This window comes from Argiope bruennichi, chromosome 6, assembly GCF_947563725.1.
Source record: "Argiope bruennichi chromosome 6, qqArgBrue1.1, whole genome shotgun sequence".
NCBI lineage: Eukaryota > Metazoa > Arthropoda > Arachnida > Araneae > Araneidae > Argiope > Argiope bruennichi.
Window position 1 is genome coordinate 83,676,741 of NC_079156.1, and position 19,754 is coordinate 83,696,494.

Below are 19,754 nucleotides of genomic sequence, written 5' to 3' on the forward strand. Positions count from 1 at the left end.
TATATATTCAAATTATATAAGGTTGCAATTTTTAAAAATGCAAATTTTGATGCTGATAGTATTCAAGAATGCAAATATTGGAAGGGGATAAGAAGCTCCATTTCAAATCCCTTCTATATTTTGATTTTTTTAAAGTTAGATTACAACTTTTTGAAATTAATATGCCTTCAGTTCAATATCAATTTTAGAGCTAATGATTGAATTTCATACTCTTATCTAATACACTTAATTTTTGAAAAAAAATAAAAATACATGTATCAATAAAATATTTTTCTCATATTCTGTATTTTCTTACTTTCATACTTATAAAAAAAGTCATTTATTTTTGTGAACATTACATTTTTAATAGATTCTTATTTAAACCATTTGAGATCTGGGATTGAGATAAGAATTATATACGTGTATATATGCGAAATCTGAAAAGTAAGGAATGAAAGCAAGAAACAATGCAAATAAAACAATTTATTTTCAAATAAACAAAATTATTTTTTCCATTGAAGGTTGCAAATAACAAAAAAAGATGGAGGTTATGTTAAAAAAAATACAAATACAAAGTAAAGAAATTAGATACAAAGTAAATATAATTCACATACATTTTACAATGGAGCATACATACACAATATTACTTAAATATATTAATTTTATTACACAATATAGATAAATTTAAAAAGGAATGTACAAAAATCAACAATCGCTAACACATCTAATAGGGCGATAGACATACAATCATAAACATGTGAAAATACATAAAACATTAGAAGACAATTATTATTTATTTATAAGATTGTAAGAAAGCAGAGATCAAACTTGTCATGAAACTAAGAATAAACATGGAGACATATTGATACAAAGTTGCCAAGGACATATTGATACAAAAGAATAACATTTGCTTACTTGGAATAACAATTATCAGAATCAATGTTACTAGAATGCAACATTTCTTTTTCTAAGAGAACATTTTTCTTTATTTCAATTTCAGCAGAGTTAGGTTTGGAAAGTTTAATCTTCTTATTTGATGATTCAGAAGTTACTTTAGAATGACAAGGAAAGGAATATTCAGAATTAACTCCTAATAAATGTTTAATTGCTATTAAGTGATTTTTCATTTGATATGACATCATCCATTGTTGTTAAAGAATTCAATTTATTATAAAGTATACTCATTGTAACCTTATTACATGCTAACTGACTAGAAACTTGAAAAATAAAAGCTTGAAAATGAAAGGAATTTCATATTCTACTAGATGACCCGGCAAATGTTGTTCTGCCATATAAATTATTTCTAGTTAATATTTTGGTTGTAAATTAAAAAATAACGCATGTATTTTAAGTGTGTGGGGATGGGATCTACGACAGAAAGAGGATTGATTGATTAATTTGTAAGTTTTTTTTTTTTTTTTTTTGGCGCAAGAGCCACATTTGGCCAAGCTGCAGCATGACAGAAAGAGGAATGAAGCGCTGTAAATGATGATCACCGATAAAAACAAACGTAAAAAAACCTCCACCAACCATTCATTTCTCAATACAATATATTTCATTAACGTAACGAACATATACATTCTTTGATCTCTTAAAAATTAAACGTAAAGTGAAAAAAGTAATATATTTTTTATATTAAAGTATAAAAATGAAATAAAGAAAATCTCTATTCATTTCGAAGAGCAATTGAGTGTACAATATTTTTTTGTCAGTCCTCTTTAGCCAACACAAATAAGTTCGATAGTTTGCCCACGCGAGAACATGCCACGTATAAATGTCCGTGTGAAAAATATGGTGTGCCCAAATCAAAGCCGCAAACAGACACCATTTGGCCTTGCGACTTTTTGATTGTCATTGCGAATGCCAATCTAATAGGAAATTGAAGGCGTTTGAATTCAATTGACACGTCTGTGAGAATCATTGGAATTCGCGGCAGAAAAACATTTTCGGCTCGGAATTTGCCATTCAAAATGGTGGCTTCGATAACATTTTTTATCAATTTTTTTAATGACCAATCGCGTGCCATTGCACAGCCGTGGTGGGTTCAAATTCCGAAGTAAAACAACTGGAGATCCAACTTTCAGTCGTAGAAGGTGTGGTGACATGCCTGGCAAATCCAGTGAGTTCAAAAACTCTGTTGGATAATTTACAGCTTTGATGGGAGCCAACAAAACCTTTATTATGGAAAAAGGGTACAACAATGTGAATTATGTCTAATGCAAAGAAAAATGTTGTTATGCGAAAGTTTACGTGGATTCCAATCGATAAATTACTATAATTGTTTATTCCAGTGATATAAAGTGTTTGCGAATTTGCTATTTAGTTTTATGGATGTACAAAATAAATTTATGTAAATATGAAACACCAAGGTAACAGAAATATCAAGACGCTTTTAATTTCATATCTTTAAAAATGGGACATAAATTCTACTTTCTTAGAAATCGAGTCGTTGTACAAAATAGCTCAACAAATCCGAGTAGGACAATAAAATAATGAAAATTGTATGTTTTACTCTTCTGTATTTTTACATTATGTACAAAAGCAATGGTCCTCGAACAGAAGATATGATAGATACTATTTCACATTTTAAGCTGTGCAATGTGGACATGATTTGTCCTATTCCAAACAGCTAATTATTATATGAAGTTATTAAAATGACTTATGTATGAATAGTGCATATTCTTCATGTTTTAAAAAAAAAACGTTTTATGTTTTAAAGTTATTTGCACTATTAAAAATATGAAAACCTTTTATAGCTTAGTAGAGATTGTATTTCTTCATTTCAGTTTAAATGATAGAAAGAATTACCAAATTGAAGAAATTTAAATTTGGCTAAAATGTACATGCAAGCTAGATCAGCTAAATTATTAAAAATGTAACAGTATTTTGGATTGTGTAAATGCCTCGATGCAATTTAATCGCACATTTTGCTATACTTTTCCCTCCCGAATTCATTTGTCTACAAGTTATTGTTTTTTGGGGAGGAGGAGGGGGGGGGGATCTCTAATCTAAACTTCTCTTCTAGTCAAATTTAGAAAAACCTGGCAAGAAAGATCAGAGATTTTAAAAAAGAAAATAAAGCTGCACATAATTTTCCTATAGAAGTCAAATCAGATTATTAAAAGGAAGCAATTATACACACAATTTAGAAGGCCAGTTGTGAAGTCAGGGAAAAAAAAAAAGTACCATAAGAGCACAAAACCATCTCTGCAACATTTTGAAATAAAAGAACTTATCCCAGACAATGGCTCAATATGTAGGCTCATTGAAAGCTTTACAAGTAAAGAATTTGAAATGCCATCAATCATTAGATCAAATGCATCAGCTCATTCTGAGACCAAGAGAGCAGTAGAAATTATTCACAGCCTGAAACTTCTGAAATAATTCATATGAGTATCCTTCCACATTACAAAGAAAAGCCGAAAGTAAGGCAAAGTTTGGTTTCATATCTAGCATCCGTCTGTTAAAATTCTTTAGAAGTCATTAACTGTATCTTAACGCTTAAGAAAAAAAGGAGAAAAACAAACATCAGTGGCATTAAAAAAATAGTTTAAACTTTTGTTCCACTCTTTCTGGCCCTTTCAAGCATATATTCCGACAAACTGAAAATATCAAATTCATACTGAAATTAAAATACTTCTCAGCAAAATGGAAACCAGAGCAATTGTTACAATTCATAAGCTGAGCAAAATTCTAAATCAACGAGATAGCTACAAGACCTATCATCTGTATTTATGTGTTCAATAAATCTCATCTCTACAAATCATTTGATTTCAGAAAAGAATTCTTGATAGTAAAATAATAACAAAGAATGGCTTAAGATTTGAAATAAGTGGGTTCAAATGTAAGTTTTGAATCAAAATGACATTTTTCAAAATGTCAAAGATATTTTTCCTCTGGTAGTTAATATAATAGATTAGAACTTTTCAGAGAGATTCAAATGCATAAGTTAAAAGGCAGATGAACATCTAGACAATTATAATTATTGAATCAAATTTATTCATTGTAATAAAATAATTTGCTTAATTTCAATTATTTTCCCATCCTCAATTGCAAGAGTTGAGAAAATTAAGATTGCAATTCTATACAATTTCCAACTAGATGAGTTCATCTATAAATTTAATTAAAATTCCCATTCCTTATAACACATCCCCTGGTCATTAAAGTCAAACACGTTAGAATAGAAACCGCAAATTAGCATTATATTACAATCAAATTAACAATATACTCAGGTATTGTTCATTTCAGAATGCCAAGATTTTGATGTAGGAAGATGGTCAGTCATATTTCCTAATTTCGCAATAAAATGAATTGCTAAATGTTTTTTTTTTATGAAAAAAAACTTCTAATGCATGCGCAAAAGAACGCAGTTTTTCCCCGAACCAGAATGAACACATTGCTCATATGAGTAACATATATATATTATGTATATACCTAAATATAGAAATGTTTCCAAATTCTAAGGACCAAAACCAATTTCTCAATATATTGTGTGAATAATAGTAGGTACTATTAGCATTTGAATATAAGTAATTTACAATTGAAGTAGATCCCCCTAAGTCCTGCAGTCGGCCTCACCACGGCGAGGGGGTGTCCCTGGGCGGAACGGGCGAAGTATGTCGGGAGAATACTTCTCCTGGTAGGGCCACGCAAGGCGTGAAGGTCGTTCCACTATGCTCAGCTAATGGCTGTAGGTGAATCCAGAGGTCAAGTCAGTCTTCTGCCCTAGTGGTTCCTCTAACTTAAAAGAAGCTGCAAACAACCCTTAGTCAGATGGTCCGGTTGAATAATGATTCTCATACTGAATCGTCCATCTCGCAGGATAATCCGGGACGCGCTCGGGATTTAGGTAGAGGATCCCGTCCGAAAAATAGGCTACAGTCTCCCCAAAATTCTAGAAATTCTACAAAGAGAATTCGTATCATCCAGTGTAATATCAATGGTCTTAGTACTCCTGCAACTAGACTTAAACTTGACCAGATTTTAGATTTGGCAGACAGGCATCAAGTAGAAGTAATAGCGCTTCAGGAAACCAAACTCGGAGAGATGAAACGGTTCAAAGTCAAGGGTTATAATGTTATCCGAAAAGACAGCTGCGGGAGGTGGCGGACTTGTGTTTCTTGTTAGAAATGTGCATTTTAAAAACATTCCTGATGCCGTCGGATCATCCGGTGTCATGGAATACCAGGGCTTAAAAAGTCTTTCCAAAGATCGTAATATAGATATTATAATCACTTACTACCTTCCTAACAATCTAGGTCTCCCCGTTGATTTGATGGAAGGATTTCTCGAAAACAACACGCTAGTTCTCGGAGACCTAAATGCAAAACATGCTGAATGGGGCTCTCATACCACCAACAATAGGAGAACTGAACTTGTAAATTTGGCTAATGACAAAGCTTTTCTTTTTCTAAATGATGGGAGTCACACCTATCACTCTCATAGTTACAATTCGGCGGATGCTCGAAATATCTCTATGATTAGCCCCGGCTTGTTTCCCTACTCATCCTGGAGAGCTCTTGACGGGGTGGGAAGTGAACATCTTCCATTAATAATAGAAATCGATTTCAAGGTGAACTACTATGGAGATAGTAAGCTCCGCTGGAAGTTTCGTAGAGCCGATTCAGAAGATGTCCGAAGATTTGGTAGTACAGACTTCTCCTTCAGAAGATCCTGGAGAAAGAGTGGTCTCGTCTTCATTATATTCTCAGCCGCAAAGGCTTCCATTCCCCGTGGAAAGTACAAAGGAAAGAAACAAATTTATAAATAAACGAGACCCCATCCAATCGCTTCTCCAAAGGAGATCGGAACTTCAAAAGGAGACATCCCTGTTACCTAGTACGGATAAAAAGATTGAACTAAACAAACTAGATGTTGAAATTAAAAGAAGATATGTAGCGTACTAACTGGCAGGACACTTGTAAAAAACTAGATCATTAGAACCCCAAATTCAAGGCTGTGGAAATTGGCTGAAAGTGTTGATAAATTGCCAGTCAACAATGACGATACCAATGGTATCGTTGGGGATGACGGTTCAACAACGGTAAATGATCAAGAAGTAGCAGAGGTTCTGGCCCGGCATTATGCCAAGGAAAGCAAAGTAACTTTTAACATTCCAGACAGAAGGCTGGCCAGAATCACAAGAAACCTGGTGAAATCCTGTCGTGATGCTAAGGCTGATAACCCTCTTTTTGATGATGATTTCACAGCAGAGGAACTAACATTTGCTCTTCAACACCAAGATCTGACTAAGTCTCCAGGCCCTGATGGTATTCAAGGTCATTTCCTAACCCATCTGGGCACTGAGGGCAAAAATAGACTCCATCTCTTCAATTTGTCTTGGTCGGCTGGGAAACTTCCAACGAAATGGAAATCGGTCATAGGCATCCCCATTCGTAAACCCAACAAGAAAATCAGTTCAGTCGATAGTTATCGTCCAATTTCTCTCACTTGCATTATATGTAAACTTATGGAACCGATAATATTGAGAAGACTAACGCACCACCTCTTATCGAATAACTTAATTCCTTCAGAGCAATATGCGTTTAGAAGAGGCCATGGCACAATGGACCAGATATTGTTATTCAGTCAAAGTGTTAGAGATGCCCAAAACCACAAATCCACGCGACACATTTTGGCGGTTTTTCTAGACCTAACTAAGGCATTTGATAGGGTTTGGAAGTATAGACTACTAAACAAGTATTACAATGACTTTAACATCAGAGTCAGAGTTTTCCCTTGGATCTCAAAGTTTCTAAATCACAAATTTTTGCATATATTCTCAAAATAGGCAATCAGAATTTTTCAAGTTATACCAAGGAATCCCTCAGGGATCCGTTCTCAGTCCTACTGTGTTCTCCATGTTTATCGTGGGAATTGAAAAAACTGTTTCTCCATCTCAGATTGGCATTTTTGCCGATGACATTGTCTTGTGGTCTAGTGGTTTGGACATAGGAGAATTGGAATCTAAAATAAACGATTCCTTGGAAGCTGTACGGGATTTTTCGCTCTCCCACGAGTTAAACTTTAACCCATCAAAGTCTGTTAGTAGCTTCTTCACCACAAATAGACACCTCTACAATTATTCTCCTGCTGTGTATCTTTCTGATCAGTTACTGGACTGTGACAAACATCCAAGTTATTTGGGTTTTACTTTGGATCCTGAGATAAAGAGAAGACTTTCCAACTTTGTTTCTGCTCCCAACCTGCTAGTCCTGTTCAACTTTTTTTGTCTTGGCGCTTCTTATAAGCAGCTGCTGGTTGAACGGGACTTTCTGCAGATTTATGAGGAACTGACGTGATGGGGTCTCCTGGACCTGGTCTAGGCTTTCCTTCTCCAGGGGGATGTGTAACACAATTGAAGTGGATGAATCAAATATCAGTAGGACTTGCAATAAACAAAAATGGAAATAGAATAAAAAAAAAAGAATACAATAAAAATGAAACAAATTTACATAGTTAAATTAATTTACAACTTATTCATTGAAGCAATATATATTATATATACATACAAGCATGCAACTACCAATATACGAAATTAATCAGAAATTTCGAGTAGTTTACCAAAATTAGCATCTTGCATTTTTAAAGCCACACACACACATAGACAAAAATGATTTTACCAAGATTTTACAAGATTACACACCAATTCTGTATTATATGTCATGGATTTAATTTTTTAATTGGACACACAAGAGGAATATTTTAACTATCTGAAGAGATTTATAGGGCTTCTGCTCCTGTGTCTAACAGGTGTCCTGGACCTGGAAGGTATCCTTGGCCCTCTAGCTGCATTTCTTTCTCGTGCAACCTGAAAAAATATTTATATTAAATTCGTTTTAAACAAATACTGACCTCAGATTTTCATTTTCAAATCTAAAACAGTTGATTCTCAAGTTTTTGGAGTGGATCTCAATTAACTTCAATAACAATAATATTGCTATTGATATATTTTGTGATTGTAGTAATTAATATTCAATGAAATTTTATTAGTCATTAAATATTTAATTTCAAATATATTCATTAAATATATATAAAATTTTTTACAGCTTAATATTTATTTCAAGTAATTTTTAATTAATTCTTTTGAAAGGACCTACCTCTTGACTTTCAGGAAAATTCCAGTCTTTACTGTAAAAAAGAAATAAAAATTTAATTATTAAATTACATCAAATCAAAAATTAAATATTAATAAAAAATTAAAGAAAAATCTGAAAATAAATCGCAGTATTTAAAATTTTCTTTGCAAGTGACGAATTTGTAAAACATAACTCAAAAGTTAATATATGAAATATCAAGTAAAATGTAGCAGGAAAAATATCAATAAGTAAAAATGCATTTTTAGATTGACAAGAATTTGCAGGGGTTTTTAGTTTAAAAACTTAATATGCTTAAATTCTCTAGAAATTACTACTGCAAAAACTTAATATGTTTTGATAAATTATTAAAAATGTGAGAGTTTTACGATTCTTTACATAACAATCACTCATACCAAAAAAGAACAATTTGCATTAAAATAAACTTTAAATTCCCATTAAAATTTCCTGTAAAGGTAATTATAAAAAAATTCTGTTCAGAGAGATATGTTAAGATTTTACTTTTGTAATCTAAAATTAATCAAATATTCTTTGCAGCTTCAGAAGGAAATTAAATAATGATGGTAATTGTCTACCAAACGCTGATATTTAACAAATTATCTTGAAGTAAAATACTGAAAAATTAGAACTCAATACAAAATGTAATTTTTAAGTATATTAAATGTACATTTGGAAAATGGCCATGATACATTTAGTGGCAGATTAAAACATTTTACAACTCTAGGACTTTTTTGACTCATTATACAGAAATCCCATTAACAGATACTAAGCATATGTTCGGTATTTTTAAATACTGTAAATGAATGCAGGAAAATTAAGGATCTGACAATTATTTGATAAAATATTAATATTACCCTAATATTTTATTATTCATAGAAACTGTATTTTAAAAAATTATATAATATTCTAATTTACATGACACAAATCACATATTACACATTATTGAATGGCAACAGTAAAGTGTAAACAAATCCCTATCGGGATATTTCAGACTACTTTTTCTGAACATTTTTACAACTGCACCCAAATTAACTCCTCACTAATAAATAAAGTTGTGAAACATTAGAAATGATCAAGATAAAGCTCAAATTATATAAGGAAGGGAAAAATTTAAAATAGGCATCAAACAAAGTCGAATCAAGCAGATTAAACCATTGCCAGATGGATAATTACTATGGAAATTGAGGATCATATCTTCAAAAACTATTCTCATAAAAAAAAGTTTTTGTACTACCTAAAATCAAGAAAATAACCTTTACACTTCTGTACAATGTTTTCATTATTTTTCATTTTTTTAAATGCTATGTACAATTTGAAAGAATTTTTTAATATTATTAAATTCAAACTCATTCATCAAAGCATTCAATTGTGTATATCTGTCAGTTACTTTTATTCCATAGTATATAAACTTTTTGACAATTTGTTTTGACTTGTTTGATTAATTATATATTTTTCAAAATAAATTTTATAGATATCAAATAACAAGGTAAAATTTAAAAAGTACATTCTACATAGATATTTAATAGGCTTAAAAACAAGCTTCAGCAATCAAATTAATTTTTTAAAATTGATCAGCCTGCAATCTCCCTTTCAATTTAGTAACCTGCAGCTACGTAGTTATAAATATAGAACTGGATACATTTGGTATTAAAACTGGAGTTAGACAAAAATGCCTAAAAAATATACCTTTCATCAGCTTTGAAAAAATCTGCGTCAAGAGCTATATTTGGCTTCATCCGTGAACTGGGATTAAGTGCCAGACAGCCCTTGACAATTTCACTCAGATGAATTCTTTGTAACATTTCCTTGCTAGTGAATTTATGATCTGGTATCTAAAAGATAACAAAAAATATTAATATTCAAAAAGTTATTAAATATTAAACAGCAGATAACAAATACAGATAAAAAATAAATCATCAATTACTTGTATAATTTTACTTGGTAAGATTCAATGAAATTTCCATGTTTAATATACATATTGCAAAAACAAATGTTTAAAATTTCCAATTACTAAATGATTTCAGATTGTAAAAATAATAAAAATTGGAGATATCAGACTGTCGTAATAAGCCAAAAATGACAATTTCACTCTTTAACAAAAAAAAGTTATTAAATATTGATTTTCATTTATTGAAAGGACTAGAGTATTTCATTTTTTGATGATGCTTGATAAGCAGCTTTGAATCCCTAAACAAAGAAATAAAAATTTATACATCTGATTGCATTGCACTTATTCCTCACTTCAAATAATTCAGTTTTTTTAAATAAAAATAATTATTCAATAAGTATGTATAAATGAAACTTTAAAAATATAATCCAGCAAAAATTTAATTTCACTTACACTAAAGGCAATTCGGTTGAGAGGTCCCACTTGATCATCTGCTTGTGAATCCTAAAAGAAAAGTAAAATGAAAAATATAATTTAATGCTTCATTATTCAAGAATATTTAAATATTTATCCCCCACACACATACAAGGGCTTTAAGTTGATGATCCTTTCAACCCAAACAATAGTAGTAATAATAAATTATAAGAATTAAATTGAGTTGTTCTAGGTATATAGTTTAGTTAAAGCAAGGTGGTATCAAGATTTGATATTATAACTCAATAACCCAATTAATATCTTAAGATCAAAAGTTCATATAATATTGCCAAATTAAGGAATTTGCCTCAATTCATTATGGAGAAGGGTTAAAGGTACTTCTCCTGAACAAAAAAAGTAAAGAAAAGAATCTTTAGTATATGAAAATTCTTTTTAGAAATCTTAGATTTGATATATAAAGAAAGGATTAAAAGTATAACTTATCTATTTAATGTTATGAAGAATAAAAACTAGTTAATTCTACAATTCAAATATTTTGCATGAATCTAAATTTCCCTGCTCTAACAGCCTGTACTCGGTAGATAAAACTAAGAACTTAATGTGAAATTATAAGGGAAGAAATCGGTTCATATCTATGGATTTGTATAATCATTTCAATAAATCAGTATAAATAAAATCTTTGTTTTAAATTCATTTCAGTAAGTCTTCCAGAGAAAATAAAGACTTTATAAGTATGATTATGAATAATACCAGATGCAGAAGACAGTTGTTCCAAGAAAATTCCATATAATAAGATTAGTGCTACAAATTGATACTGATTAATAGAAAGTCTACATAGCATATAATTGCTCAATCAGTGTGGCTACTCTCATAGTATTAGTATATACTGAGCACTACAGTATATCTTTTGGCATAATTTCAATTCTCACTCCTAACTAATATTTAACAACTTAATAGCCATGCAATAAATTTGAATTTTAACTTCATGCAGATAAAATAAAATAATCTATAACTCAAAAATAACTAACCATAAAGTAAATTTCCGAAATTCTTTCCCTAGCATTGAAAAAAAAGTTGGTACTGTAATTCTGCAGTTAATATTGCATGAGTAGCTTTAGTTTACAGTATAAAAAGGCATCACAAATTGCATTCATTTAAAATCTATTAGTGACACTTCCGTCACCAATGCCATCTTGCATCTAGATAACCATTGGTGATATGAAACAAAGCCAAAAAATAGATTTCACTTGAATCGAATTTTTAATACTTAACTTTTTACACTATGAGTGATTGTGTAACAGGCGTCTAGTTTGTAAAATTAGCTGTAATATGACATGAGAAAGCAAATGCCATGGACATTAAGTTATGCCATTACATTGCATCTCAACAAAAAACGAAAGCACAGAATGCCTCATTTTCCCATCAAACCATTTAGTCTCCAAAGTTCAAATGTCATTTGATATATGTCTGATATGTAGGTATAAGATTTGAATTTGATTTGTTCTTAATTCACTTTTGTCAGTATTTTCCCTATTGTAAAGCTACATGCTAATAAAATATATCAGTTGAAAAAAGGATTTGCTAAAAACACCACTTTTTCAGCTTATCAAATTGTTACATATAAATGCAATTAAATATAAATCTACATCAGGTAAAGATAATATTTCAAAAACTTCACAAGATGTTTTAAAATTACCTGAAGAATAAATTGGCCTCCAATTTTACAGAAAAATTGCAATGTTAGTCTTCCAGATTCCAACAAGTCAATATCCCATACTCTGTGAGACTTTTCAAACATGGCCAGCTGAAATGAAAAAAGTGATAAGAATTTCACAGTTTCAATTAATATAAAATCATTAGAGATTATTTAATTTAGCTGATTTAAATAATGAATGAAAATTAGTTTTGAAGATAATAGAAACAGTAATTAGTTTTTGAGAACACAGATATGGAAATACACAAGCTTTCAGTTTTCAGGGACTTGGCTTCAAGACAAGCTTTCTACAAGAGAGCTCCCAATGATAAAATTCAACTTTCCCTATTTTTCATTAACTTGTTAAAATTAACTCGTACTGCCACAATCTGGCCTTTCCATATTAAACCAATTGCTTTTTCATGGATTTATTATATCTGAACCCTTGATAGGACTATGCATCAACTTTATTTCATCCCCTGCCAAAATAGTTATTGCTTTTGTAAGAAAAATTAAATATTCCAATGTTAAATAAATTATAAGTTATATGCTATATAATTATTTGGCACAATAAATGAAGTTTCAATTTCATAATTAATGCTACTGTTCAAAATATGAAAGTTATTTAAAATTTAACAAATTTCTAAAAACAATGAAAGATTGCTAAAACTATGAATTTAGTTTTTTTATAGCTTGAACAATCAATAAATGAGATGATTTGCATATAATACTTTGAGATTCTAGTTTCTTATATTTTTTTAAGTCGTATTCACTTCTCAATTTATGCATCACATAGAATATATACTTCTGCTAGTTTAGAAATTAAAGGCTAATTTAAATATTTTAATATTAATATAATGCACAAAGTAAAAATATATTTCTACTTAATATAGTGTGAAATTTTTTGTAATTTAATAATTAACAGTTTTCTACTATATTACTAGTACTTAGAATAAATACATGAAATTTAATATTTTGCTGTTAATTTTTATTCATAGGATATGGCGTTTTTGAAAAATATATTTAGAGTTTTGTATAAGACATAAGAATTTATATTGCCATAAAAAATGTAACTAATTAGATTTAAAAAACATAGTTGAACCAAAGTAAAATTAAATATGGATTATTTAAAATTTTATATACAAGTGCTAAGAATTGTTCTTATGTTAATTCATGGAACATAAGAGCAATTTGTTGCTAATATATTATGCTGAAAAGTAATAGTTAAAATTGCAATAAAATTATATTGAAAAGGGACCAGCTTTATTTCTGAAAGATCTTCTCAGAATGAAATTTGATATATTCACTATTAAACAGTAATATTGATATCAATAAAGCAATCAGTTTTCACTATTAAATATGGTAAAAAAAAATAATATCGTTTTCTCCTTTCTTTAATTTTATAATAACAGATTCGATCAAGTCAACTCGTATGTGGATTAAGAAAGCATATCATAAGGTTGTGTCGAATAATTTCTAAGAACACAGTAGCATCAAGTGATTACAACTATTGGCAAAAATCTCTTGACCCTATAAGGTACAATAAAATAAGGTAGGGATTTTGTTAGGCAAGTAAGACAGCTGGAATATTTAGGAGGAAGGATAAAATCACAATTCATTACTGCTACAACAGTTGCACCGAAGCATAAGCAAAAGTTAAATTCTGATACAATAGTGACGAACATCAAATTCAGATCTGAAGACTTATGGACTATCTGCAATGCATGATATTAGATGTTTTAGAAATATTTTCATCCCAATTAATGCTTGGCAAGTCAAATATAATCAATATCTTTGTCTAGTTACAGGGGTGTTTGTGGGACCCCAAAAAATCCCCGGAAACTTTTACGGACTTACTACCGGCATTTTGGAGTTTCGAGAAGGGGGGGGGGAGAAATGAAAAATTACAATTATGAAGTATTGAATGACCTAATTATAAAAGTTCAATGAATTACTTTTTTTGCAAAATTAATAACCATAAATTTTCAAACATATAAACTACTACATTTTATGCAAATCTTTTAAATTACCTGAATTCTTTTAAAAAAAATTATCTAATTTCTGCTGCTTTTTTTTTATTTTCTGATGTTTGTGGGCTTGTCTTTCTTTTGTGGTGAACTTCATAATTGCAGGAAGGTTGACTTTTATTTTCCTCATTTACAGTTGAAGAAATTTCCTCGAGAACTGCACATGCAGAGGTAGAAGCAGTTTGCTTTTCTGCTAATGTAGAAGGTTTTTCAGAGACTTTTATAGGTGACTCATCTGAAATACATGTTTTTAAGTCCTCTTGATATGTTTTCCAACTTCTGTTCATATTCAGTAAGAGATCTTTGTGAATTGGATCAGTCATTGGATTTTTTGAGCCATATTTTTCACATGAGGTTTCTTTAGAAGCCATTAAATCATATTTAATAGTCTGCACTGCATCTAGGGAATCAATCTTAAGAGAGGTTCTATAGTCAGTGACAAGTGCATCCATTAAGTTGAATGCACTTTCCACTAATGGGCCATGGAAGCAGCTAAGGCAGGCTTTGACCAATTTAGCCAATGTAGGATACTTATAATCATTTGTGAAATCATCTTTTAAATTAAAAACTTTAGACCAATATTTATCAATTGTACACTTGACTTGATTTCCACTTTCATCAGATGTGTAGAGCATTTCTTTGGTGATATCAATATCACTCTGGTATAACCTTATTTCAGCTTCTACTTTTGACTTTTCATTATCACTAAAAATATGGGACATAAAAGATAATTTTTCAAAAGCTAATATTGTACTGGTTTTACCTCTTAGCTCTGGATCTAATGCTGTAAAACTAATTAGATATGAATTTTTAAGGGGTAATTTCTGTTTCATATGCTGAAATTTCTAAATGAAATTCTCTTGCGTACATAAATAAAAAAATATTTCAATAAGCGAAACGAAAAATTTACACGTGCATCAATAAATGAAACGAAAATTTTACACAGCGGAGAAAAAAAAGTTCCGAAGCGATCAATGACAAATAGCTAATACGGCGAAAAATCCCCCTTCTCTACTTATTGGCGCCACGCCAGTAGAGATAAGACCTTTGAACCCAGAGTCACGTTATCGCACATCTGGTCGAACGAAGTCTCCCCCTTTTTTTTCTGCCGCGCCTGCTTGCCGAAAAGAATCCAGAAGAGAATGTCCGAGAACCGGGGGAATGAGTCATAACTCGCAATAAGGAAAGAACAAAAAAGAAGTTTTTTCCCCCTTTTCACGCATTATCACTGCCTTTGGAGAAAGAAAGGAAAAGTTTTCACCACACACACTGACCTTGCGTTTTCTGCTTTAAAAGCAAACAAAATTACCCAGATCAAAATAAATAATTCATTATTATTCCTACTTCCTTTTGAACGACGATCCCCGGAAATTCCGGGGATCGAAGTTCAAAATCCCCGGAATTCCGGGGTTTCCCCGGAGCACAAACACCCCTGTAGTTATCTTCATATTATAAATCTTGTTTGATCTTTAAATTTTACACATGTGCTCAAAAAGATCATAGTCAATTATAACAATGACTCAGATTTTTTTAAAGACATTCTTGCAAAAAATTTCATATGTTTACCCTCTAATCACAGATTAATGATTTTTGAAAATAAAACTGAAAAATATCCATGACCATCGAAAATTTGACAATTTAAAAATTATATTTTAATAAATGGGGAGGGGGCATTCCAATACCTTTATAGCAAATTAAACCTTTATAGCTAAAGGAAACACTTTCCTGTAATGTTTTTCAGTATGACTTTAAAGAAATAAAGGTCAACTTAAAAATAAATATTTACCATTTCAGAATTTGTATCCCCAGGATATAGGATTCTGTTGGTGAGCATTTCACCAGCAATGCAGCCAAATGCCCACATATCAATTGGCAGGCCATATGGAGCACCTAATATAACTTCAGGAGCTCTAAATATAAAAATTACCACAGCTTTATTCTCTTTAAATCAAAAAAACGATAGATAAAAATAAAAATAACTTACTAAGTCCACTTTACACCTAGGAAATGCAATATTTCTACTTAAATTAAAAGCAATGAGGAATACAACAAAATCATTTCCAGTTTAAAAATTTCACATTTTCTTCAATATATTTTCAACATTTTTTATTACATTTAATATTTTTGCCTTTAAAATCAATTTTCTTAAAACGCAAAGCAAATAACAATGATGTATCACTTCACATTTTAGGGAACCTTATAAATAATCAGCTATAATTAATATTTAGATATTCAAGGATTTTTAATTGAAAAAAACTCTGGTAAAAAATGATATATTAAGTCTCTCTTTTCATTGGCGTAATAATAGACCTCAGTTTCAGAAAAATATTCAACATGCAGAACAATTAGCATTTCTAATAAAGACAGAACATCAGTTATTTTTTTAATTCAACATTTACTATTAAAAAAAAAAAAAAACCCTGAAAAAAATCAATGTTATTTATTTTAAGAAATTTTGATTGACAATTTCTTTAATTTTCATTGCTAGATATCTTAAAGTAGAACAAACCATGAATAAAAAGAAAAACATAATCAGTTATTATTCAAACAATGCAAATATGCCACTCAAATTCTCAGTCTTGATAACATGATAAAAACATCTTAATATTGTTAAAAGGAAATAGGAAAAGTACAATGCATCAATTTCAATTAATGTAACATAAATAGAATAAATTAAAACGAGCAACAAGAGAATTCAAATTAACAATGCTTGAATGCAAAATGATATGAAATGGAATTCAACAATTATTGTATAATGTTTTGCTTCAAGAAGTAATCAGAATTATTAGAAGTAAATATTTACGAAGGAATTGGATTAAATTAAGAAGATACAAAAGCTATTCGATATAAAATCGGTACAGCTGGAAAGAAAAATGAAACTGAAAAGAGATGCACACATAACGAGTCATGACAAATAATCCTCAAAATCCATTAGGTATCTTGTAAAGGAACAGTTGCGACAAATTGCTGTTATGTCTATGATGTAATTAAAATTGAAAGACTTCTATTAAGATTTTGGTACATTTTCTAATATCAATTTCGATGTCCATAAAAGTAATTTTCAATACAGTCAAATGATTCAAAGAATCAGATCACAAGAAAGATATTTTGGAACTATTGACATTGCTCTGAAAAAATAAAAAGTTCTTTAATTATATAGTACAGTAAATTTTAATTTACTTTAAGTCTATTTTAAATTTAGATTTATTATGATTCAAAGTCATAACAAGTTATCCCCCATTAATTCTGAAAATATTAAAATAGATCATTGTCATCAAGAACATATAACAGTATAAAAATTTTTCTAGTACAGGACACAGAGAAATAGTTAACAAAATTCCATCTTTACAAGATGAAATGAATTGAATAAAAAATTGGAAACTCCTGAAAATTATATTTTAACACATCCAACATAATAGTTAATTTATACGAGAAAAAGGTAGGAGCAACTAAATTTTATCTTTAAATTTAGGTTACAATTATCTACGATGATTTTCTACATTTAAAGAATGATCGTCTATAAGGATGATTGAAGTACCTATTCAAAAAATTAATAGACAAATTGAAAAAATTTGATAAACAAAATATCTACAAGACTGATCACTAAATTAAAGCAAATTTAGAACTATAGATAAGCTAAAAATTTAAATACTCCAGCTATTTTAATGTTTATTTCATAATACCTTCTATAAATGGAATTATGTAATAATTTTGTTCTAGTTACCTCACAATATTTAGCATTTCTTTTCTATATAAATTTCAGTTAAACTCACCTGTAACTACGGGTGGCTATTTTAGTGTGGTTCTCAAGTTGGAAAGTGAAATGACTCCCACCAAAGTCAATCACTTTCAGCGTCAAAGTCCTGTCATCAATGACAAGATTCTCCGGCTTTAGGTCTGCATGGATGATAGAAAACTCCTATAAAAAAAGCATTTAAATTCTTGTGCTAATTTTTAGTGAAAGTATACAATATTTATGACATGCCACATATATAATAAACTTATAAAAATAATTTACTATTAGTCAATCAGCAGCTTTTAACATCAAGTTTAAATTCAGCAGTGTTGCAAGAAATGCTATCATCCTAAATAGTACAGCACTTTTGTATAAACCACCTGTCAATGAAAAATCTCCGCCCTACCCTCCAAAAAATGGTAAAGATGTCATTTATTCCAACACACAATCATTAATAATACATTAATGTATTGATAATGTTCATCAATGATTTATCATTGAATTAAAATTTGATCAATTATACAAATAACAGTCACAATATAGGAGTAATACTACACCAAGACATTTTTTAAAAACTGACAAACAAGACAAAATCCAGACTATTACACATAATAGAAAATACACAACTTTTTTTTCTTCTGGTGAATGTGTCTAAACTGAACTTAAAACTGAATTAAACTTAATTGGTGAACTTAAAAAGCCAAATAAAGAACTCTTAAAAGTAATAAGGAAATAATCTAATCTCTCAAGATTCTATCATTTTAATAAGATTCAACACAATATTTTTCACATTAAAAAAATTACTGTTTTATGAAAATCCAAATAAACATCTTAAGAAATTCTTACCATAAAAGTAATTTTTGTTCACTTAAAAGTAAATACACCGATTGAGAAAAATTAATCAAAATTTAATATAAAATATTAATTGCTTCTATAGCTTTAGATTATTAGTAAGCACAATAAATATTTACTTTTATTGAAAAAATTAGGTGCATATGGCTTCATGAATTCTTTTTCATCATATAGAAATTATAAACCCAAATGCATTAGGAAAAAGTATGTATATGTTAGAAGATAATACAGAAAAATAATGTTAATGTCATTTTGTAAGCAATATATCAGTAATTCATTTGTTTACCTTTTTTATAAAGAATTGGCAGCATCATGAAAATACAAGTTAATATCAACATGTAAAGTTCCAAATATTAAAATTCTGCATTTCATCAATTACAATAATTGAAATAAGGTTCATAGAATTTATAATAATTAACTGATAATTTTAAGAATAACAGTTATTTTCAATCAGCCAAGATAATTTCCATTATAAATATTTCCACAATTATACTTTACTTCTAGATTTATAGATCAGCCACGAAAACAAGCAGAATTTTAACCTTGGAATCATGTTCATAATTATTGCAAAATTCCTTAAATATATTATTATTAACTGAGGGATAAAAGATCTATCAATTTCAAAAGAATTTGACATGATATTTCAATGCTATGGGAACAAAATAGTAAAAATACATTTTAATAAACTCAAATAATTTTAACTAGAATAACAGTAAATGAATTATTTGATGATCAATTTATTTGCTATTCAATGAAAGGAGTCTTATTATTTTCCAAGTAAAACATTTATAATTTTGAATTTGCCAAAAGTTATTCCATGTTTCATTAGAAAAATTCAATATCTATTGTTTTAATAGTTTTTTTTAAATAATTATTTATGATCAATAAATATACAACTTATTCTTTCTCATTGAGCTACAATGAACAATTCAATCAGCAATTTATTCTAAGATATTATATAATCAGAAGTAAAATTTATTTTGCTAGAAATTTTTATTCTCATTCTTTATTTTAACAATCTATACACTAAAAAAATAGCTGTTTTTTT

General features: G+C 29.5%; 1 protein-coding gene across 2 annotated transcripts in view; it reads right to left on the reverse strand.

Annotated features, from left to right (window-relative positions):
• Window positions 1-7,494: 7,494 nt before the first annotated feature.
• LOC129971514 (uncharacterized) overlaps window positions 7,495-19,754 on the reverse strand; it is an 82,762-nt gene continuing 70,502 nt past the window's right edge. For both annotated transcript variants that reach the window (XM_056085347.1, XM_056085348.1), the window contains 7 exons: window positions 17,892-18,037; window positions 15,905-16,028; window positions 12,095-12,202; window positions 10,417-10,467; window positions 9,762-9,907; window positions 8,079-8,109; window positions 7,495-7,789 (listed from right to left, as the gene is read on the reverse strand). In XM_056085347.1, the coding sequence (XP_055941322.1) occupies window positions 7,688-7,789; window positions 8,079-8,109; window positions 9,762-9,907; window positions 10,417-10,467; window positions 12,095-12,202; window positions 15,905-16,028; window positions 17,892-18,037 (708 nt within the window). In that variant the 3' untranslated portion in view covers window positions 7,495-7,687. The remainder of the gene's footprint in view (window positions 7,790-8,078; window positions 8,110-9,761; window positions 9,908-10,416; window positions 10,468-12,094; window positions 12,203-15,904; window positions 16,029-17,891; window positions 18,038-19,754) is intronic.